Source organism: Phocoena sinus, chromosome 11, assembly GCF_008692025.1.
Source record: "Phocoena sinus isolate mPhoSin1 chromosome 11, mPhoSin1.pri, whole genome shotgun sequence".
NCBI lineage: Eukaryota > Metazoa > Chordata > Mammalia > Artiodactyla > Phocoenidae > Phocoena > Phocoena sinus.
The window spans coordinates 20534346-20558251 of record NC_045773.1 but is presented as its reverse complement, the minus strand read 5'-3'; the positions used below and the strand labels follow the sequence as shown (position 1 = coordinate 20558251).

The 23906-nt window shown below is 37.1% G+C and overlaps 1 protein-coding gene across 12 annotated transcripts in view; it reads left to right on the top strand.

Moving 5' to 3' along the window:
- The window catches only part of MITF (melanocyte inducing transcription factor), a 224366-nt gene that overhangs the window by 124318 nt on the left and 76142 nt on the right, over window positions 1-23906 (top strand). For 9 of the 12 annotated variants that reach the window (XM_032649225.1, XM_032649223.1, XM_032649235.1 and 6 more), the window contains exon 2: window positions 11471-11720. In XM_032649225.1, the coding sequence (XP_032505116.1) occupies window positions 11471-11720 (250 nt within the window). The remainder of the gene's footprint in view (window positions 1-11470; window positions 11721-23906) is intronic. The other 3 variants (XM_032649226.1, XM_032649224.1, XM_032649228.1) reach the window with 1 other exon arrangement.

The following is a 23906-nucleotide window of genomic DNA, read 5'->3' as shown; positions in this document are numbered from 1 at the left end:
GAAAATGAGCGTGCTTAGTGACATTGGTCAAAATTGCCCCACTGCAAACACTTTGGATTTTTTGCTTTCTCCCCCCTGCCCTCCCATCCCCCCCCAACTGTGGAGTAGTAACAGTTGCATTAATAAACATCTCATTTGCATTTCTGCATATTGATTTTTTTTTTTTCTCTTTGAGAGGAAAACAAAACATCCAAAATCAGAATCATCTGTCTGGCATAGAAATGTAGAACAAGCTTGAAATTGGCACTTTCAAAGAAATACGAAAATGGAGAAATGCTAAATGGATCATAGCTCTCCCCTCCCACTCCCCCATTTCCTTCAACATTTACTTTCAATGTTAGGTGATAAGATTTGAAAACAATACTAAAAGCTGTGTCCCTAAGTAAATAAGCATTCAAGCAAATCAACTTAAGCAAAAGCCACCTCTGGAGCTTAATAATTATTTACTGAACGTTCCTGGGTCATGAGAGAGGTTCTGATTAAGTCAGAAAAGCATTATGTTCAGCAGCTTGTGAAGGTGTGTTTAAAGGCGGCAAGAATAATGGAAAAATACTAAATGTCGCAGAACTATTTTGAGAATTTGATTCTGAAAAAAATAAAATTCCCATAAATGTAATTGTGGTAAAAGTTCCTAATGTTCAGTAGGTAAATCTTTAAAAGGTTTTACGGTAGCTTTTAAAATTACTTTTCATTTGCTGTATTGTTTGCTTTTATAGATGTTTTTCATTTCATTTTATGTCATTAAAACAGTTTACTCATTTCTCTAAAATGATAGAACATTTTATGAACAAAGTATACATAATTGTGTATTTAAAATGTCGTCCTGTTAGAAATGTTATAATTTTCTGCTTTGTAAATCAGATACTAGTTAGGGAGATGATGGCTATTCTTTGTGATTCATACCCCACAACAACATCCCCTAATAAAACTTACTAATTTTTGAAATATTATTTTTAAGCAAATTAATGGATATCATGATTGGATCAAACATGCCATTCAGCTTAAGGACAGTAGTGGTGTCATCCTTGAATTTACACCCAAATTAATTCTTAATTTCAACTACTTTTGCTTAATTGATTTTGAATTTTTTTTTCCGGTTAACTAAAATACTGGCTACAGGAACATGCTTCCTTTATGAACTCGCAGAATGAAATTCTTAGCACACATCCTTGACAAAACTTGTTCACTGAGCTGTTGCCCATTAACTTCTTTGTGCCTGCTCTTTTGGAGGGCACACACTGTGAATTAATTGTTTCTTTTGTGTTTTCCTCTAGGAAAGCAAAGAAACACCATAGCAGAAGGCAACATTGTAAGAGATTTGGCTTCCTAGAAAATAACTTGTCAGTTTTCACTAGTTTCAAGTTACTAGGAGCCTCAGAGGGTACCAATCCAGGAATTGAAGTACAGCACAGAAGAATCCATTGCCTATTACTTATTGTCTGCAGGGTGTGCTGGCTGGCCACTACTCTAAGAATCTTAATTGCATTAATACATTCAGTTCTCATACTTGCTCTGAGACAAAGGTACTTTTTCCTACCTCCATTTTGTAGATGACAAAATTAAGGTTTGGGCAGGTGAAAGGTCCTGCCCATGTCATATAGCTGAGAAACGACAGAGCTGGGATTTCAACAGAGGTATTCTGGGCCCATGTCTCGTGCCTTTCTCTGTTCCGTTCTGTGGATTCTCATTTCAGATACTGAATGAATTGATGTTTCTTCCTCTGCCTTTTAATTAAGTGTGTTTCTCCGGTGCTCAGATTTCTGGGTTATCCACACTATAACTCCTTTGAGCTTTTGAGTGGCTGTGATTAGCCCAGTGCCACAGTATTTGTCTATCAAATGGATTTCCTTATATCCAATTCAATGTTGATTATAAGGTGACTGTTCAGGGGAGATGAAAACTCTGCTGAATATATACAATGATTATATGATCTATTCTGACTTGAGAACTCTTAAAACGTGGAAGGAAAGTTTGTCTTAGAATTAAGGTAATACAGTAGGTCTCTAGAACTGAGCTTTTTGGAAAAAATGTGTTCTCCGCCACTGGATGACTCAAGCAAATGGTTTGACTAAAGGTCTTCCAACACTGAGGTTTTAGTGTTATCTGATTTTAGGAGGTGGGGTATTTGTTAGAATAGAGGCACCAGATTTACTCTTTGGATAGATATTTATTTCATCCTGCTATATGCTAAGTATTTTTTAAGTGCTGGGGAATTTATATGTGAATAAAACAGAAATCTGTGCCCTCATAGTGCTGGCTCTATCTGGTCATGAAGGGCCAGGAACATTCCAGCTCTGTCCTTAAGTCTGGTTCTCATCCTCATGGTTCAAAGTGGCTGCTAGTCCTGCAGCCATTACAGCTAAATTCAAGGAGACATGATGGCAAAGATGGGTATCTCTTTAGGGAGAATTTTTGGACGTACCACATGACCTTTCTGCTTAAGTCTCATTGGCAAAACTTAGGCGTGAAGCCAACCTAGCTCCTGGAAAGCTGGGAAATGTTGTGAGTGGCAGTGTACCAGCCTAAACGAGGAGAAAATAGAATGGATACTAGATTGTTTGAGTTGTAGCTCTTAGGCTGAAACATTGATTTTTTTTTTTTCTTTTTTGGAATAACTGTTATTTTCTAAAATGCCACAGAAATGAGCTATGGTATAACAGAGCACATCCAACTGGCTTAAACAGAAATGGAGATTGAGAGTCCCTTGTAAATCAATATCCTATGTCCAGGGTTATCAAGACTTCAGGGATGGTTTGATCCAGATGCTCTGTGTCATCTAAACACTGGCTCCTTCTTCATTCTTCCTTCTCAGGCTTCTTTTCCCTCTTTCAACTCACATCACTGTTTCATTTAGTTTGGCTTTCTTTTCACATAGGTCCAGGAAGTTCCAGATTTATATCCTAGCATCTTTCCAAACATTAGTATACATAGAGGACTTTTACCCCAGTATTTCTAGTCAGTATTTCTATTTCTACTCAGCATAGGGCTGACTGTTATTGGACCATTTTAGAGCACAAGCACATTCGATGGCTATGCTGATTGGTCCAACTTACGTTGTGTTTCTATGTGTGGAGTTGGCAGCACCGCCATAACCTACCTCGGGAATGAAAAGTGAGGAGACTGATTTTTCAAGGTGAAATCAGGGTCCTTTGCCAAAGAAGTGGGACAGGATGCTGGGCAGGCACAAGTAACATGTGACCACCATAAATCATTACCACTGTTTGTAAGGCTGGCTTTTAAACCATGACAGGTGCACACAATCACTGCTCCTGAGATCACAATTGGTACTTTTGTCTTGATTTCCACACAGTATTGCAGACTTTGCATCTTGGTTGATATGTTCTAGACATGCAGTAATTGTTAAGTGATTAAGGCTTTTGAATCTTCTCTGACCTGTTGTGACGTTGTCTAGACAAGTGGACAGAGCATGCCCTGTGACTGGGGCAGTTATTTGAGTAGAGATAGAAGGCTTTTCTGTCTTTAAAAAGATCCTTCCAATTACTTTCACACTCATGTCTGAATTCTGTCATTAGATTGTCATAGTTTTGGATAAAAAGTTCTTTCTTTTAAAATACTCTTAAGTGGGATATCTTGTCATGCCATATCAATTACTTACACCTTATAGGCAAATTTTTCAGAGCCTTTTAAAGCATGGCGTCTAGATATGAATGAGATTCCATAGTCGGACAGTGTAAACAAGAATTCTAGAACATGGTCTAGTGAAAGGCAGCTTGATAGGAGAGACAAGAAGTGTGAGTGTGGGACCCTCAGCTTCATCTGCTTTATAGCTTTTTGATAGTAGGCTGACGGAAATAATTTCTTCAAGGGGAATTGAGAGTTAGGAGCATGGAAACCTGTGGTGGCATCTGTGGGAAAGGGAGGACAGTCATGGCCTTAAAATGAGGAAATGGCACCTTCATATCCTTGTTGGAAAATACCTTTTAGTAAGAGATTCTCCTTGGTTGGAGTGTATAGAAGTGAGAAACTCTCTTTGGGAGGGGTGAAAATAATCAACTTAAAAAAAATCTGATGAGGAACGTTGCCTAGAAGAACATTGGTCTAATATTACAAAGGTCTCAAACATTTTTGGTCATCCCTCCTAGTTAAAGTAAGGTTTTTTTTCAAGCAGACTCTCTCAACGTGTTTTATTTTACTTATAAATTTTATACATGTGTGACTCTACTAATACTATATTATAATATACAACATGTACAAAAATAGAAATGATGGATAAATTTTATATAAATTTTAATCTTTTCTTCCTGCACTCCAGGGTATCATTTTTTTGTACCCTCTTTTGAAGGATATTGATATATTGGGAATCTCATTATGTTTCTCTTAGATTTTGATGTAATCAATTATTGAAATTACTCTTACTGGCATCTGTCAAAGGTCCAGCTTAAAGAATACTAATCCTGAGTAGATACGGAGAGACTCTGATGTTTTCAAACTAATTGGGGTACAGGTGTTGAAAAGTAACAGTTTTAGATTTTTAACTTGCATATGATTGCTGGTTCTTGCTTTTTATAATACTTTCCTCCTTTTGTACCCTGGAGAGGAAAGAGCTCCAGAGGACAGGTGTTCTGTCCACTCTGGACACCATGCTACCCTCACATCTAGCAGAACCCGGCCCTTGGACATGCTTTGCCAAAGCATTCAAATATTTGTTGAAGGAAAGAAGAGGAGGAAGACAAGGTACACTCTGCAAGTCTTTTTATTTCCTCCATGCCAGAAACCTGTAGTATTTATTGTCTGAGCTGGTAATGTTACCAGAAAAAGCTGGATGTTTGGCATTGTTTTCATGTTTTTTTCTTGACCACTAAAACCAAGGTTGGTGATGCCTGAAGTCCACAAGATCTCAATTTTTGAAGCCAAACTGTGAAATCTGGTACTTTCATGTTTACATGAGTTATACTCTCAGTTATTTTAAGTGAGATATATATTTATCATATATATCATATATACCATATATCAGACATACCATATATTTCATATATATATCATGTAGACAAGTAACAATGTATTTTCTTGTTGGTACTTGCTTCCACCATTCACGATGAAGAAGCCATCTTTACGCTTACAAAGCGATGACTTTGGAAGGAATGGAAAGGTTAAGATAATGGAAGTGCTGATCATTCTAAAATGTTAGATACCCAGACTGCCATTTAAAAAGATATGTCCATTTACTGACTCTTATTTCGGTGATTTATGCGCTTGGACTTACTTTCTAAAGACTCTTAAAAATTTCTTTTTGCTGACAGAACAACATTTTTGTAGATTCAACCTGTGGATATTTTCCTTACGATAGAGTAGTTGTGTTGTAACCATGACGATCCATTGGCAGTATCTGCACAAATGTTTTTGTCTGTTTGATTTTATAGCCTGTTTGGCAGGAGTAAGTAGTCCTTCCCATTTCATTCCGTTCAACATGTTGGGTTCAGTATCAGAAGGACTCTTCAGAGCTCTTGTGAGGGTTACTGGAGGTGGGGAATGGAATGTGCATTTCCTCAGACATGGAAGAAAGTGTTCTGGTCTAAGAATCAAAGATGTGGGTTCATGTCCTAGCTCTTCTACTAAACAAATGGGTAATCTTAGGTGTTCTAGTTTCTAAGCATGGCATCCGAATCAGGAGCAGAGTTTTTGTAGACACATTGATTCCTAGGCCTTAGCTAACCTGAAGTCAGAATTTCTAGGGCTAGAGCCTGGGCATTTTGACTTTACACAGCAGATATTGTGGCAGCCAGCCTTTTGCATTTGGAAACCCTGGTAGCTTAACGTGTTCTCGGTATAGCTTTCTTACGTGTGCATGAGGTTAATTATCATGCCTTCCTGCATCTCCACTGTGTATGTGAACATTAGCCATTGTGCTTTCCTGGACATAATTACATTGTATCCAGTACAGGCAAACGCTAGGCTTTGAGCTCTATCACCTGAATGATTATAAAGAAGATTAGTTTTTCCTGGAGAAAAATGCTAGGATTTTTACTTTATATCTGGTGAGAGAACTGCAGGGTAAATTATCTTCCCTCCACTCCAGCAAAACTTTGTCAGATTCTCTGAATTAAATAGGGATCGCCTAAACCTTAAAAGGCAGATCTGCTATGGTCCAAACTTGCATATAGGCTTATGGAAATTCACCTCCTTGCATCAAAAAAGAAGTAGCATGTTCATGGTTTCATATTATTTTACTACTAATTTTTGAGCTCTGTTCCAGTTTATGTGACCTATGTTCTGGTTATCGTGCTACGCATTTTACATCTATTACAAATTTTAATCCTCCTAACAATGCTGAGAGGCAGATATATTAAACAGTCTATAAATAAGGGAAAACCAAAGCTCAGAGAGATTGACTGACTTGGCCATGGCCACAGGTTAGTTAAGTGTCAGGGCTGTACTCTGCCTGAGGAATTGAAGAGAGGAAATGTAGGGGAAAGTGTATCAGCTCCTTCCTCCTGAAAGGTAAGTTTCAGCTGACAACCAGATTCATGTCTTGGATGACGATGATATGGAGACCAAAGACTGATTCCTAAAGTCTGGTGAGGGGGTTTTGGCATCACTGTTAAAGGTGAGGGGTGGTCAGGCAGGTGTTGTTTGGATGGCAAGGTATTGGATTTCATGGAATTTCTGATACATTTAAGTGGTTGATCAAGGCAGTGGAATTAACTCTGAATTTAGGAACATACCAGATAATTCAGAGCACATGTCCACATACCTCTGTCATCACAGAGAAGAGGCTGACTTTGAAGGTTAAAAATGTAAATTCAGCCATCGAGGTAGGAACTTGAGTCACATTTATGGCTATTTATGTAAGTGTCCATTTTCTAGCCGCTGTGTTGAGCACTTTAACTTAGCTCACTCAATCACTGCTGTACATTTAGGGGGTGGGTTTTGGAGAGGCTCAGAGAGGTTGAGTGGCTCGTTAAAGATCAGATTGCTCAGCAGTGACTGAGCTAGAGCTTGCGTCCAGTTGATGGCCGTCCTCCTTGCGTCACCATTGAGCAATTCCCACTTGTCAGGGAGGTTGCATGTCTGGCTTCAGTGATTCGGTAAATGCCAGTAAAGGCATTTGTCTCCCCTTCATTTGGCTTTCAAAGGGTGATTTCTCGTGGTGAGATGTACACCTTCCCATGTGGAACTAGATAAGAGCCAGATAATCTACATAATTGACTTAATTTTAAGGCATCGTAGAAAAATTATGTGACCCTGGCTTTAAACTCTATGAGATTAGAAACCAGGTGTTCCCAGCACCTGGCACAGAGGAAACACTCAATAACTATGTGTTGAATAAATGACCTTTACATAATCTGATTAAAAGGAATCAGACCGATGGAATTAGGATTATCTAATGCAGATTGGGCCCTGGATGAGTTCAGTTAGCTTTTAAAATTAAATGGATTGGGACAACTCTTCTTGCTTATTATTAGTAGTTTAAGCATCAGGTCCTCATTTTAAAAATAAGCTTTTGGCCACCTGTAATATTGTCACATAAACCTCGACTTTGAGTTTAAATCATTATGCTCATTTGACCTGGTAACATTTTGAAGTGTAGGTGTCTTCATTTTTGTCAGCAAGGTGATAATTGCCCATTCAATTATTTCTAAGAGAAAGCAATGTTTAAAAGATCGAGAGTAAGGCTGAGACTGAGAGTCATCTTTAACATGGAAATATCCCACAGGGAGTGTGTGTAGTGAAGTGACTACTTTTTCCTTTTTCTGGGAAGATTTATTAAAATGTCAATTAGCTGAGCCCTGCTAGCTTTTCTTTTGTGGAATTTTAATTTATTTATAGGGGTCTACCATATAAATATGTATTTTTTTCCTGTTAGGCTATTTCAGTAAATGCTTTAAATGATACTGTAGTTGACTTTAAAGTCTGCAGCCTTAGTGTGGTTGATAACTAGTAACTTTAACTTAAGATGTTGCAAGAATGCTTTACTGTTAATTGAAAGGATTTTCCCCCCTGTATCACGGCCAATGGCTCGTCTTGAGCAGCTAATTAGTGCGATTTTTCCACAGCTGCATTTGCTACGGCACAAAGGTTTGCTCCTGATTTTATCAAAAGGATCAGTCTCTCTGGGAATGTTTTAACCTGACAGGCTTTGAATAGTAAGACCATCTATTTATTTATTTATTTTTAAATAGCCTTCTTTTCTGGGTTTAGGAAAGTACATTTGAGCTCTGAACACATACTCAAAAGTGGGAAAATGCATTTTCTTTTGATGGCCTTTTAGCAGAACCTTAAGGATGGATTATTTTTGAGGAATGGCTAGGTATTTTTATGGTGTGGATGAATGTATGCTATAAAAATAATACAGAGTATTTACATTGTTCAGTCTTTGTACATCTGTAGGAAACTATAAAGGAAAGAGGGATTAAGTCTTCTGGGATTCTGAAGACTTCCAAGAGAACAAGTGTGCTGGATATAAGGCAGTACTTTCCCATCCTGTTGTCAAAATACTGTCTGTGATGGATCCAGTGTCTTCTAGCCAAACGGTGGCTTTGATCACTCAAGTTATTTCTTCATGCTTGTAAATTAGTTCATGTTCCTCATGTTCTTCAATTAGTGGCATATATTCTGCCATTGAAAAAATACTATGGCTTTATTATGGTTTGCAGGGGAAAAAGTAAAGAGAAAGAAATTTACCTATAATTCCACTCCCACGGTGGCAACTATGATCATCTTGCTAGTCATGTGTGTGTTTGTGTACATACACACTCTCTCCTTATTTTAAATTAGAATGTAAAACCACTTTTGATCCTACTTTTTAATTTACTCTTAGGACATGCATTTCTCACTTTGTAGTTGTGGGATTAAAAAAAGGTATATTATCAAATCTATGTATCATAATTTACTGTTTTTTAAACCTATTTTATTCTTAAATCTTTTGAATGGTTTTATTTGTTTCCTCAGCTTTACCGAGGTATAACTAACAAAATTATTTAAGGTGTATAATGCGATGATTTTTTACATGTATGCTTTGTGAAACACATTTATCACCTCACATGGTTACTATTTATTTTCTTTTTTGTGGTGAGAACACTTAAGATCTGCTCTTTTAGTAAATTTCAAGTGTACAATACAGTGTTATTAATTACAGTCACCGTGCTGTGCACTAGATCCCCAGAACTTACTCATCGTATAACTAAAAGTTTGTATTCTTTGACCCACATCTCCCCTCATAATTTACATAATCATGTTCATATTAAGGGACAAATTTAGGTGGTTCACAATATTGTGCAGTTTGTCAACAGCTTTGTAATGTTAGGTTTTCCACATTTTGAATTTTTTTCTTAGGAAAATTATCCATCAATGAAATTTCTGAATCAAATTGATAATACTGTTATTTTCTTTTTTTTGATTAATTAATTTACTTTTGGCTGCCTTGGGTCTTTGTTGCTGCACGCAGGCTTTCTCTAGTTGTGGCGAGCGGGGGCTACTCATGGTTGTGCTGAGTGGGCTTCTCATTGTGGTGGCTTCTCTTGCTGTGGAGCACGGGCTCTAGGCGTGTGGGCTTCAGTAGTTGTGGCACGTGGGCTCAGTAGCTGTGGCTCGTGGGCTCTAGAGTGCAGGCTCAGTAGTTGTGGCCCACCAGCTTAGTTGCTCTGTGGCATGTGGGATCTTCCCCGGACCAGGGCTTGAACCTGTGTCCCCTGCGTTGGCAGGCAGATTCTTAACCACTGCGCCACCAGAGAAGCCCAATACTGTTGTTTTCTTAAAGGTTTGTGATAATGTATACTGGCAATGGCTCAGGGTAGCATTATCTTTGCACTTATTCTTGTAGTGAACATTTTTTTAAGTTGAATCCTACCTTGAATACTTTCCTGCAGCTGGGTTTTTCTAAGTTTATTATATTGTGTAGTTTTTATTCACAACCATAAATATATCTCTACACCATTTTTAGTGGCTATATATAGTATTATATTATATTAACTTATCACAGTTTATTGAACCAGTTTTCTGTGCTGAGTAATGAGTTAACTGCTAGTATAAGTTTTATTATGTAATTTTCTGGAACTATGTGAGGGTGAAATGCAAACATTTCTTCATCCTTTAGCATGTTTTTTTACCTGTAGAGTTTGAAGGTTCCTATCTTTAAGGAGTTTATAAGGCTGGTCTGTGATTTAATGGCTTTGTTTTGCCTTTGTTAGAAGATAAGGACAATATTGGGGTTTATACTCAAGGAAGGAAGCTTAAAGGTGCAAAATACTTCTTTTGGAGAGTAATTTTGGAGTGAATATTTTGGCAAATGTTACTCTTTTTCTGTTTCCAGTGCTAATTAAGATTTTATATTCTTTGCCCTAAATAAGGATGTTTTTAAAAAAGAAAATGATATTACTGGAAACAATTAAAATTTCTAGATAATGATAATTGCAACAGCAAACATTTATTAAGGCAGTACTACATAGCACTCATTAAGGGATTTGTGTGCCTTATTTCATTCATTATTTTATTTAATCCTCACAAAATCCCTAAGAGGTAGGGCTTTAGCGTATAAATGATGCAAAAGACATTTAAAAAACATCTCCCATTTCAATAAATGGGTAATTAAAAAAATTATTGTTATTCTTCTTTTTTGGATATGGTAACTAAGGCAGAGAGGTTTAATTATTTGCTGATGTCATAGAGCTGGCAAGATAAGCAATAGGAAACCATATTTAGGAAAATCAAGAAGTCCTTTCTTTTTGACTTACAACAAGGGTTTAAGCTTTTTAAATAATTTTGGGTAATATAAGTACCAATGCCATTAGAGGTAGGCCTCATGGGGAACTCACAAAGTGTGTGTAGGATAGGGCTTGCCAAGGTGAATCGGAAGAAAAGACAGTATAAAGAAAACCAGGGAAAGAAGAATTGGGTTGTCAAACTAGCTTGTCTTCTGCCCTCTTTCCTGAAGACTGGGGTCGAGTTCAGTGTTAACATTCTGGTCCAAATGCTTCTTTCATTAATAATTCTTACTTCCCTGTATCATAGAAAAATTTCCCCATGACAAAGTACACCTTTTCTTTAAACTATTCTGTGTTAGTAAACATTTCGGATATCTTCAGGGAATTTAGATAGCACGTAGGAGTAGTTATTTGGTTAGATCTGGCTATAAAAAAGGAAATCAAACTATTTTTAAATGTGGAAATCTGGGTGCCATTAAGACGCCTCTCTTCTTGGCACTTCATATGGTGGCACTATATTTGGTGGTGATGAGTAGTATGCAGTATAAAATGTCAAAAAAGTAAGCGTATGATAAAAGTAAGCGTATGATAAAAATGCCTAGATGCAATCAAGCTGACTTATTTTAATTCAACTACTAATGGCTTAAATCCTGTCAGCTCTTGATTTTCAATTAGGTGGAATACTACTCTGCGATCTGATTATATTTGCCCAGGCTCATTGCATAGTTTGGTGCAATTTAGGATACCCCAAAATGCAAATGAAGTGTTTCATTAGGGAACTAAATTTGTGTTTTTTGGTTTTCCCACAGCAGTTCCGAGGATCATCCTGGGGCCTCCAAGCCTCCAATAAGCTCCTCCAGTATGACATCACGCATCTTGCTACGCCAGCAACTCATGCGTGAGCAGATGCAGGAACAGGAACGCAGGGAGCAGCAGCAGAAGCTGCAGGCGGCCCAGTTCATGCAACAGAGAGTGCCCGTGAGTCAGACACCAGCCATAAACGTCAGTGTGCCCACCACCCTCCCCTCTGCCACCCAGGTGCCAATGGAAGTCCTTAAGGTACGTGAGTGTCACTCTTGTTGGTTGGGCCAAGCCTTCTTCTTCAACATTTTCCATTTTCTAGGTGTCTTACTTATCTCATCGTGTATTTGGTTATATTGACCCATGTGAATCATATTCATAAATGTCAACTCCATTGATTTCTACGTGGCTTTGCATTTCCAAAGAAGGATGCCAAATAACTGTAAATTTAATAGTAACCCTCACTAAATGGGGGAAGAGTGTTGATGTTTCATGAGAAATTACAAGGAGGAATAGAGGTTTGTTATGTTATCTTCCCATCTTTCTTGGGGAAAGTTTCAAAATGTACAAGTTATCTGAAATGAGCTTCTTCTAATAGCTTATATATATTTTTTCCCTAAATACGTTCCATGGCCATTCTTTAGTTTTCTTCTTTCTTGAGTAAATAATCTCGGCTGTAGAATCGGATTCTTTTAGAAAGTCTCTTCAGATATAAAACAGTAGAAGCGCTTTCTACGCTTTAATAACCAGACTGCATAATCCTTTAACTGAAGTGAGTTGTCTGTTTTGGGTCCCTTTGATTTCTTGCTAGAGTAGAAACTGCAGGAGCTTGTTAGCATCATTCTATTGGGGACATATAGCTTCCTAATTACCACGGGAAATTGTAAGGAGTCTTAGAATTCCGTCTCACACATGGGTCCTCCACATCACATTGGGAGTTACTCCTTGTTTAAAGATACATTCCAGGATGTTAAAAAAAAAAAAAAGAAATTAGGTTAGATTGAATTTTTCATTATCATTTCAACAGAGTGCTATTTAAAAAATTAAAATTTGAGAAAAAAAGCAAATTGAGCAATCTTACTAATTGAAGAAAAATGAGTCTTAAGTCAAATTGGCAGTACATATTTTTTATTATTTAAATTTAGAAAGATATAGCACATTATTTAGATGTTTATGTTAACGTCAAATGTTTGTTTTAAAACGAGTATTGAAAAATAAAATAATAAAAAGAGAAAAAAAAAGATAAACATTCCAACTCTTGAATGTGACTGATGCAAGTAAAGTTAAAAGAAAAGTAAGGGGACTTCCTTATTTTTTAATATTTTTAACCCCATCACCTAATTATTTCATTCGGAAGTGTCCCAAGTATTACTGTTCATTAAACAATGTGAACTTCACCGGCCGGCGATTGATTGTTCGGCATTGTATTCATTTCTGTGCTCAGAAAAAGGACATCTCCCACTATTTAAAGTTTACTATGAAAGCAAATAGAGAGGATGCTGTGTTTTCATTGGGAAGCAATCTGTGATTCTTACCAGGAAGTAGGAAAGGGATTCTTTAAAAACAAATTTTAAGTCAGTTGTTTTCTTATTTGCAGAGGCTCTTAAAACGTAGTGATGAAGTACTGAAACTCTTGCATAGAGAAACCAATTAAAATTCTGTTACAGTGGAAAAGATCCAAATGGTTTAGCATAAAATTTTACTCTAATGTGATTGAAGTTCTGGGTATTGCCACAATTAATAGGTATTTTATGCATACCCTCTCCCCCCTCCCCGCCCAAGTAAAGGCAAGGTTTTCTCTTGGAAATAGATTTTACATTAAATCTTTCTGTTCTGCTTGGGTGAAAATTGACAGTCACTAGGTTTTTACAGATCTAAGATTTATTTAAGTTGTCTGGTGTTCACAAGAATCATAATTGTTTTGCCTATACCTTAGATTATTTAAAGTTTTATGAATTAAGTAATAATAAAATGTGGAGAAATATGTCTGTTTTACTTACTATAATAGTCTGTTTTTTTAACCTGAAGGACAAATTTTGGAAGAGATGACACGGACTTGTGTTAATAGTGGTTTATGTCTAATTCAACGGTAATTCTTGATATTATATTAAAATATATTAGCTGAAATCTATATTCCTATTAAGGCAGTTATATCCAGTGGAAGAGAAATTACCCAAATATGTTGAAAAATCATTTCCATATCACTTTTAAAAGGGACATCGTTTTAAAAAGTTTTTATTACTTAGAATATGTAATCGTGAAATGATTAAAATTTAAATCTATACTAATTGGTTTGAATAATATACCCGTGTTTCCTTATATGTTACTGTGTCCTGGTAACACTGGCCTTAGCTGCAGCCCTCAATTTAGTTATGCCAGAAATATGTCCTAAGTTAAAGCATGAATAAATTGTTAGAACTGGGAGACCTAATCTAAATAAAAATGAACAAGTGGTAAATTTATATTTCATACTGAATTAGTTTAATCTCTATTTAACTTGTGCATTTTTATACTTCATTTATATAAAGTAGTGAAGTGTGTCATATAAATGAAAAGAAAGAAGTGTAGGCATAGCAATGCGGAGAGGTTTGGTAGCTATTTAGACAGATTTTAGTATCCTTAGGTAGGTGGAAGATCAAATAAAAATATATGATTTCGTATAAGATGGCATTCTAAGAGATTCAAATTACAATTTAAAGGAGAGTATCATAAATGATTACTTCAAATACTTCAAGTACTTAGTACTTTATGAAAATACTTTGCATGTTTTCAAAAGTTTTATGTGTGAAAATATTATGAATTATTTATTAGGGAAAGGTAAGTGAGAGAAATGATTTTTTCTTTTCTCTTTTATAGTTTTTAAATCGTAAGCATATTATTATGAAGTAAATGGTTAATAGAAAAACAGCTAATTTGCTTAATCTTGGTCCATTTTTCTATGAATATACATTTTCAAGGCGTAACACTGAGTGTACTAATTTATACATGATGATACAGATTATTTTGAATAAATATCCTTTCTAATAGTATAGTCTGAGTAAATTCATCATTTAATTTTTAAAGATTTAAATTGCTGAAATAGAACATACCTGCTTCTCAGTGGAGGTAGCTGTGTACAGTCAGACATGCTAGTGTGTGCTGGAGAGTCCTGGGCAAATCTCTCCTTTTCCCACTGGTTTGCAAGAACTTGATAGAAAATCACACACACAAACTCATGTTACCAACATTTTGCTGCCAGTGGGTTGAATGACTGATTTTGAAAAGCTAAATTAGTGTTTTCTGGTTAATTCCTTTTCTTTTGTAGAGTTATGCTTAAAATATGAAGCTTTATAAAACATGTTTTAAATTGTTGACAGCTTCTAGTAAATTTAGGACTAATCTTTGGAATTCATAGGGATTGGAAATTCACATTACTTATTCCTCACGTGGTCGTCGTTCAGCCTATAAATTCATGAAACTTTGCAGAATTAGCCTCTGGTTTCTACATTGATTTAATTAATTTATGGCTTTATTCATACTATTGATTTTTATGTTAGGCGACATGGAATGATTAATCGTACTGCTATGTATTTACATATTGGAGATATCCTTTAGGTTTCTTAATAACAGCCCTGTTCAATTGGGTATTGTAATTTAAGGATGCTTCTTTGTCGTTAATGAACCAGTTCCTGGAGTGCATAATGCATTTTCCACAGTAGTGAACAGACTCTGTATGTCAAACTGCAAATGAACAAAGTATGTCATTAAGAACCATTAATGGAAGTGGTTTCTTCCACAGGTGGGTTTTTGACTTGCAAGCCTGAGGTTTGAAATTTGATCTATAGCTTCTTTCGGACAAAAGCAGAGGAACCAGGGAAAGGCCTTGTGGACATATGTGAGGTCTCGTGGCTGAAGAAGCACCACATAGTAACCACTGCATTTTTGTCCACACAGCCATCAAGCATGCATTTTCCCGGTCTCATCTCTCCAGCTCTGATTGATTATAGAAACACCTGGTTGCTGCAATCTTGGACTGGCAGGTTCATCAGAATTCCTCCCCCTGCATGGACTCTGAGAGTGTATACCTTGAAAACCTTAGTGCATAGTTTGAAAACATTTCTTTGTTTAGAAATATATAGGAAATTGCAAAGGATTTCCCTCTCTACATCCCTTCCTTCCTTTCTTCGCCTTGGAATTTAAAAATTTAAAGGCAAGGTGTTTTCTCTGGAGTAAATTGTATATTGAATTTTTCTTTCTCCTGAGGAGAAAGGTTAAATGAATTTAAAAGAAAAAATTATGTATTTTTGGTAATTTTAGGATGTTTTCTTTTAAGTAGTTTGAAGGAATTTATTTTTAAATTTTTCCTTTTTTCCAAATCATCTCAGGTAATCCAAGGAATTAGGCAGATTAGCGCAGAGTGAGAAAGGATGCTTGCTGTTCATCAGATACCGAAACACATTTTGCCAGGGCCCTCTATATTGTAAACTGAATTTACGTTGGCATTTATTTGGTGGTTGTCTCATGGTGTGGCATCCCATTTAGATGGTGATTCTAGCAAGTCAGGATGGTTGGATGTCCTGTTTTCTTGTCACCATGTCCGACAACCAACATTCCATGAGATTTCACTGATGAGGGAAAGGGTGGGTGATTGAATTGCTGGCCTTTCTCTGTAATTTATGAAATCTACCTGATGTTGAATTGTCAAGGTGTAGGTTATGCTTTAGGTATAATACAGAAATAGGAAGAAGGTGTGTGAAGCTACAGGTGAGTTGGTAGGTTACAAATTAGAAGAAGGGATGGCTCCCACACCCCATTATGCATTTGATTTTCTTCCTGGTTTAGGCAGGAATACAGAACCTTGATAGCATCACATTGGCCAAAAGAAGCAAGAACAGGTGCAGCATGTCTCAGATCGGCTTGCCTTGGTCCCCGTAGTTAGGGAACCTTGCTGGAGGTGCTGACCTCATAAGAAAGGACATCTGAGTATTCTTCTAATCCCATAGTCCATGGGCCATCATATATTTTTGTTACCAGTCAGTGTGACTTACACAAACATTCAGTGAGCTTTGATTTCAGAATTGTTTATAAACTTCGGTGTCCTTTTGTTTTTGAATCAAACACGGTGTTTACAAGACCATATCTTCTCTTGGGGACAAAGGGATTCAGTTTCCACGTTCCACAAACATCTTTTCGTCTTCCTAGAGACCTTGTTTCCCTATAGGGTCTTTGAATCTCTCGGTTGTATTACTTTGATGTGTTCAGTGTCACATATAAGGTAATTTTCTTTCCCTTTAAAATTCATTTTTATTGGAACTCCACTCAATACTCTGTAATGGCCTATACGGGAAAAGAATCTAAAAAAGAGTGGATATATGTATAACTGATTCACTTTGCTGTACACCTGAAACTAACACACTGTAAATCATCTATACTCCAGTTAAAAAAATAAAAATTATAGACAATACTTGTTAACTTGGGACCGATTTAAGCAGTGTGGAAGGAGAATCCAGCAGGACACTCTTCCTCCCTTCCTCTGCCTCTTCCCTTTCTCGAGCTCCTAGGAGGGAAGCTGTTGTTAACAGTTTAGGGTGCAGCCTTCCTGACTTCTTCTGCTTTCCAGCTTACAGTTCCCTTTTGTGGGAGCGAGGTCTGAAGAAATGTATTAGGCAGTTTAGATCAGATGGATGTAAACCCTATCTTTCTCGGTTCACCTTTTCAAATGCCATGAAAGAAATAGTTTCTTCTCTTTCTGGGTTGTCTGTACTTCTGAAAATATTGCTTTAAACTCCCTGCTCCTTAGGCAGAATGGGAACTTCTTACCCTGTGTATTGGAAACACTTAGATCATTCTGGTGATACAAGTGTGTGCCAGTTTGCCTGGGCAGCAACCGGTAGCCCATTTGCTTCCCGTGCAAATGGGAATGCATACCTCCATGGGTAAGGGGTTAGTCATCTCAGGGCTGTCACAAGAAAGTACTCCGTAGAGTTGGCTTACATTGGTGAAAGCTAACTCTAACTTAACCCGGGCTAAGTAGGGCACGCATCTCAGTAAATGTGCATTGATTAATTTCAGACGTCTTTTTCTTTCTGCACTGCTTTTAGTAACTAGGGACTAGTAATGAAATGCTGGCTGAAGAAAGTCATCTTTGCTTAGATTTTTAGGCCTGGTCCACTTGAGAGAGCAGCCCTATGGGGAGCAACTATCTAAAACAAAATAGTCAACCTTGACATAGCTAAGCCTATGAATTAATTCCACTTTCCTGGAAACATTGAAACATCAGCTGTAATTCCCTGTTCACTTGTTAATATTGGCACACAAACTGGAAATGATTTCTCCCACTATGAGCACATGGCCATTTTTATGTGGCCAAGGGGTACCATAGAATCGAGGTGTTGTGATCTCCTCAGGTAGTGGATCGGGTCTGCTGTGCTCAGTAGACACCTGAGCCTTGCAGGTTTAGGAGGGTCACATTCTCTTTAGGGACGAGGATCTTTATTATCTTCTCAAAGAGCTACTTTGCCATCACTGAAGTCACCTTGTGGGTTTACATGAAGAGCAGCTGCTCATCTCCTCCTTTTCTGTTGTTAAAAGAAGCCATACTGATAGGCGCAGTCTCTTCTCATTTACACAGTTCTCATAATCCTATAACTGGAGGTCAGGGTAGCATGTTAAGGAGAGTACTAAGGTCTGGGGCCTAGGAGTGAGGACTGAAAATTGGAGTGAGCCTCTGTTTTTATCTGGCTTTGAATGGTAATTTCTTTCCAGTGTGATGAAAAGAACATCACATTGAAGAATGCATGTGACCTATAGCACATGCATTCTTAACAGGGGTTATTGTCCCCCAGGGGTACAAAAATTGGCTCTTGAAGGCCAAAAAAAAATCTGAGATGTTATAATGGTTTGTGATCCTCTAAAGGGCCATAGTGCAAAAGCAGATATACAGTATATGTACCTGTTACGATTTCCTGTGGTTGAGGATGAGGGGAGAGGTAGTTAGGGGGGGAAAAAAAGGTCTAAAGAGGCTGCTTAGGGGAGGTGATGATGGAAAAAACAAAGACTTGAGAAACATTCCTGTTTCTATGCTGAATCTTTCTTAACTCCTCTCTTTGTGTTGTGTTTAGAGAATACTTAGGCTCTTATAGATGTGCCACCTGCCTTCCAGCTAGTCTGTATCTCCTGGAGAACTGTTAGAATAGTAGTCTTGGTTGGCATGTCCAGCACTGGGCAGTTATTACTAATGTCCCCATTTCACAGATGTGGGAACTGAGGCGAAGGGGTCAAGTAGCTCATTAGAAGTCGATGAAGCAAGTGGTACAGTCAGGATTTGAACTCACTCAGTTGGACTCCGTGGCCCCAGTTTCGTAACCATTGTTGGTAGTTCCTCTCCTACAGTGAATGACCTGAGAAACTTTAGGAGGCAGAAGTAGCAGTGTTTAGTTTCTCAACCGATATGGTAACCTGGGACCTGTAGCAAATGTTTATTACAGATCTTCAGACCATAGCTTAAAATTTTTATAGGAATTACTGGTATAACTGTGGTACTACCTAAAGCAACTTTGAGGAGGACAGGTGATGACTGCACAGACAGTAATTACTGGCTGTGTTAGGTTGTAAGCTGAACCCTTCATATCTTTTGTCTTATGTATCCCTCTAGAAGCCCTGTGAGATAAGTATGATAAGCCTGATCTTCCGCAGGAGGAAACTGATGCATAGAGAGAGATAAGTCACTGAAGTCACAGTTAGACCCCTCAGCCTACTTTATTTACTTATAACCACATACCCTGCTTCCTCTGCATAGCTCAAGGATAACCTCTAAACATTTCTTAAAAAATCACCAGTAACAGACTATGGTAGAGCAAAGTGGGAGGTTGAAGAGAAACTACAGAGGAGTCTCACAGGCTTAATGGAAGGATACTTGATCTTAAGTATTTGAAATTAGTAAGGGGCCATCCATATTGAATAATTAAAGTGTATCCCTGAGTCTCCACGATATGCCAGATGGAAAACCTGGATGCGTTCTTGCTGTATAAAAAGACCGCCTAGCCACATTGACCACTATGGTAATTTATGGTTTAGTTATAGTCATCATTATTGGTCAAAAAGCACTACAGTGAAAGTTTCTGTAACAACATCCAAAAATCATAACTCAAGATGACTTATGTTCTAGAAATCCTATTGGCCTAGGCTATTACAATTCATATGCTTTATAGTTCTGTACATTTCAATAATACATTTGTATTGTTGTAAATGATTTTTAAAATACTCAATTTGGTAGACTTAGCACATATTTTTACAATTTTTTTTTTTTTTTTTTTTTTTTGCGGTATGCGGGCCTCTCACCGCTGTGGCCTCTCCCATTGCGGAGCACAGGCTCCGGACGCGCAGGCCCAGCGGCCATGGTTCACGGGCCCAGCTGCTCCGTGGCATGCGGGATCCTCCCGGACCGGGGCACGAACCGGTATCCCCTGCATCGGCAGGCGGACTCTCAACCACTGCGCCACCAGGGAAGCCCAGCACATATTTTTTAATATGAATTTTCTCCTGAGATTATGGTTGCATTAGAGTTTTTCTTCCCCTGCAGTATGTATTATAACTTTTGCTGTATTTTAGCAGTTAAAGCTGGGACTTTAGTTCTGGTTCTTTTTCTGTTTGCTTCTAAGTTAATAATGTCAGCTGTCATAAATCTTACATTACTGTATGAAAAGGTCATGAATCTTCTTCACAATGTTACCTACATAATCTCAACAATTAAAAGAAGAACTTAGATTTGAAAGACCACCTTCTGTAGGTATGCTCTTGAACAATAGAGATTGTGGACATGCGTAAGCAAAATCTAATTTTAACATTGCCCTACTAAAATAAGTGGGTGGGATCTGTGTTTAAAAATATGTAAAGTAGTACAGTGGCTTTGCACAAGGTTAGAGCTGCAATCAGTACTAGTATATTGGCTCCTGCCCTGAATATGTCTCTTGTTATTGACTTCTTTGAGCATCAGTCTAAACTTTAAGGAAAATTTAGCTCCCAACAATACAGTAGTCTTTCAGACCTCGTTTATAAAGTTAGATGTTTTTGCCTATTAATTTATAGCTTTGCAAAAATGAGATGAATCAAAATTGGAGCAGATAAAATAGGAGGTTATTAAAGTAGATAATGGTCCTAGAAAAAGAACTGTTGTAATCACTGTTTTAAAAACTAGAGAATATTCTAGAAAAGGACCTAGATGAATCTATACCAAACTGTTCTTACTCATTACCTCTGGAATGGGTTTGGAGATTGGAGATGGTGGTGGTCAAAGGCTTTATTTTATTTTTTTAACCAGGAGAGCATATGCATACATTTTTCATATAATTAAATGGGCATCTCTTAATGCATTTTATTAGGAGTCTTAGCAAAGTTTTTTTCACCTGTAACTCCTTTGAGCAGCCGAACTCTTCCATCAGGTGAGTTTACTAGATGTGTGCACATTATGTAAGTCTAATGGTCTTCCTTAAAGGAAAGATAGCAAGGTGTAAGGGTCCTGAAAATTAAAAATGAATCAAAGGATTTGAATCACCAGGTTATGAATAACTTTTTTTTTGAATTTTATTATTTTTTTTATACAGTAGGTTCTTATGTGAATAACTTTTAAAAGTTGTTGAGAGGCCCAACGTGAAAAGCAAAATTCAGATTTCTACTACCTTACCACCAGGCATAGCTTTGCTGTAATCTCTCCTGTTGGCCCTGAGTTTCGTATAATTAAAATTTAGGAGCTAGAAATTTTGTTGAGACTTAATTAGAAGTGACAAACCAGAGACATTCCTGCTGGTTAGGAAAGGCTTAAGAAATTCTTATTGGCTAAATTACAAATATGTAACATTTTTTCAGAACACTGCATGGTAGTTCAGACTGCCTAAAGGTGACAAGATTAGCTCTGTTTTTCTAGTGAAGTAGTAAAAATTAGATTAATAAGTACCAGGCAAAGAACCTTTTCTTTTTTTCAAAAGGAATCTTACCTTGAGTACTTCTGGCTGTGGAAATCAGTGCCTTAATTAGCCACATGTTCTTTTTACCTCCTGGGAAATAAGTACGGGATAAAATTGGGGATCAAGACGTAGACGCACATTGACTTAGCACACGCCGCTAAGTAATTCATCAAGGAATGTTGGTAATTAGTCCTGCCTCTTTCAACTCTTGGCTTATTTCATAAAACCGGTTGATTTAAAATAATTCCTGCTGATTTATTACCAACACGTTTCAAGACTGAGACTTGGCTCTTAAACAAAAGCAATATTGTGCAGTGATGGAAACGCGCCCTCTTGTTTTTGTGTTTTTACAAATTCTGAAGGGCATCTATAGTCCCCTATTAACTTTGTTGCATTTTCTTTTACCCCATTCAGCATTTTCTTGGGCTTTCTTTTGTCTCTTGGTGAAGAAAAAGGGGGAGCAAATTAGAAAAAAAAAAAATTCCAAGCTCTTGGAGGTTTTGGATGTGAGGTGCTTGTCAAAGTGTATTGACTCAGTGTGATTTGATGGAATTTAATTTGAATCCTTCGTCTGGTAAGACAGGCTGTCGTGATGGCCTTTGGTCCTCCTGCATTAAGTGTTTGGTGATATTAATGACAGCCAGGTTAATCTTAAAAGATTGAATTTATGAGAAGTACAGAACCTTATGACTTCAGCCTTGTAGCCTTGGTATCCAAACACTGCACTAAATTATTCTTTGGATGCCAAATTCCCCTTAATGCCAACTGATGTGCTTCATTATGCTTTGAGATGCAACCATAATCAGCATCCTTGTTGAAAAACCTGGGATTAGATTAGGTGACTCAGAATTGGAGCGTATCAAGCAGATAGTCTCCAATACTTAACTGGGTGACCTTAGGCACATTTCCTGTTCTTTCTGGTTCTCAGTGTCCTCATCTGTGAAATGGAGGTAATAGTGTCTGGCCTGGAGAATTTTTGTGAGGGTTAAATGAGATAATTCATGTAAAGCAGCACTATCCAATAGAAATAGAATGTGAGCCACATATCTAAATTTAAATTTTCTAGTCAGTCACATTAAAAATGGTAAAAAGAAACAGGTGAAATCAATTTTAACAATGTATTTTATTTAATTCAGTATATCCAAAATGTCATTTCAATATGTAATCAATGCAAGAATTACCAAGTTTTTGCATTCTCTGTTTTTTCCATATTAAGTCTTTCATACTAAGTCTTCAGACTCAGGTATGTATTTTACACCTATAGGAACATCTCCATTTAGATTCTAAATTTTCGTTGAATTACTCAATCTGAGTTTAGATATTATGAGATTTACAGTTGAAAAGCTAGATTCATATCTACCTATCAGATTGTTTCAAACACATTTAAAAGATTTCCAATAACTAAGTTGAGTATAAGTCTTTAAATTCAAATTTAAATGAAGTAAGAAGGTCATTTCCTCAGCCACACTGGCCACATTTCCAGGGCTCAGTAGCACATGTGGCCTGTGGCCTCTATATTAGCACAGATCAAAAGCATTTAGCACAATGCTGGGTTGATGGAAAGTGCTCAGTAAAGGATTCTGCTTTGTTGTTGTTAATAATGAAAAATATGAATATTAATCATGAAAAATATAAATAAATATAGTAATTATGTTAATAATGAAAAATATAAATAAATATAGTAATTATTATTATCAAATCCAAATTCCCATCTTCATTTGCTGCCATTACACCTACCCAACACGACTGCTTTCCTACTGCCTTCCTCCCCACCAAAGAAGACCCCAGAGTTTTTAGTCATTATTTTCTTTGTCACAACCCTTTGGAGCCCAGGTTAGTTGACATATCTTATGTATGGTTACTATTTCCTGTCAAAACGCCCTTTCCCAGGAGAGCACAGCAGAGTCACCCTTGGTAATGTGGCATTTGGACCCACCTCTGCCAACAGACTTCCATTCAGGCCTGAGCAGTGACAGCTCTTAACTCGTTAGTCACACATCTTACTCATACTCTCAATCCAGTTGCTTCTCAGACCTACACATATCACACTTAAATAGCACCTGTGCAGCGTGTTAAAGATGACTAAAGCCTCAGGAACATATAAGCATCTCATCAATGTTCGTGGTGCAGAAAAGACATTGAAGGAAAAGGAGATCAGTTAATCCTAGTTCTTTAAATGTGTATTCAATAGTAGCTGAACGAACATGTTGGACATTGAAGCCTACTTTTGTAAAGGAGTTTTATATATAATTTTTATTTGTGCTAATGCTGCTAAGGCAATTTCTTCCCTCAGTTAACTTGCAGTACATTTTTAGGAATTTTCAGCACAGCTGATGATTTACCAGGCACCCAAGTTTTCTGTTTTATACTAGTTTTTGACCATTTATTAAATGGTCACCTAAAATGACATTTATATTTTATTAGATACCTTGTGATTCTTAATGCATACAATGAGTTGATTATACTAGAATCAGTAAACTGTGTTTGAAAGATTTAATGTGTT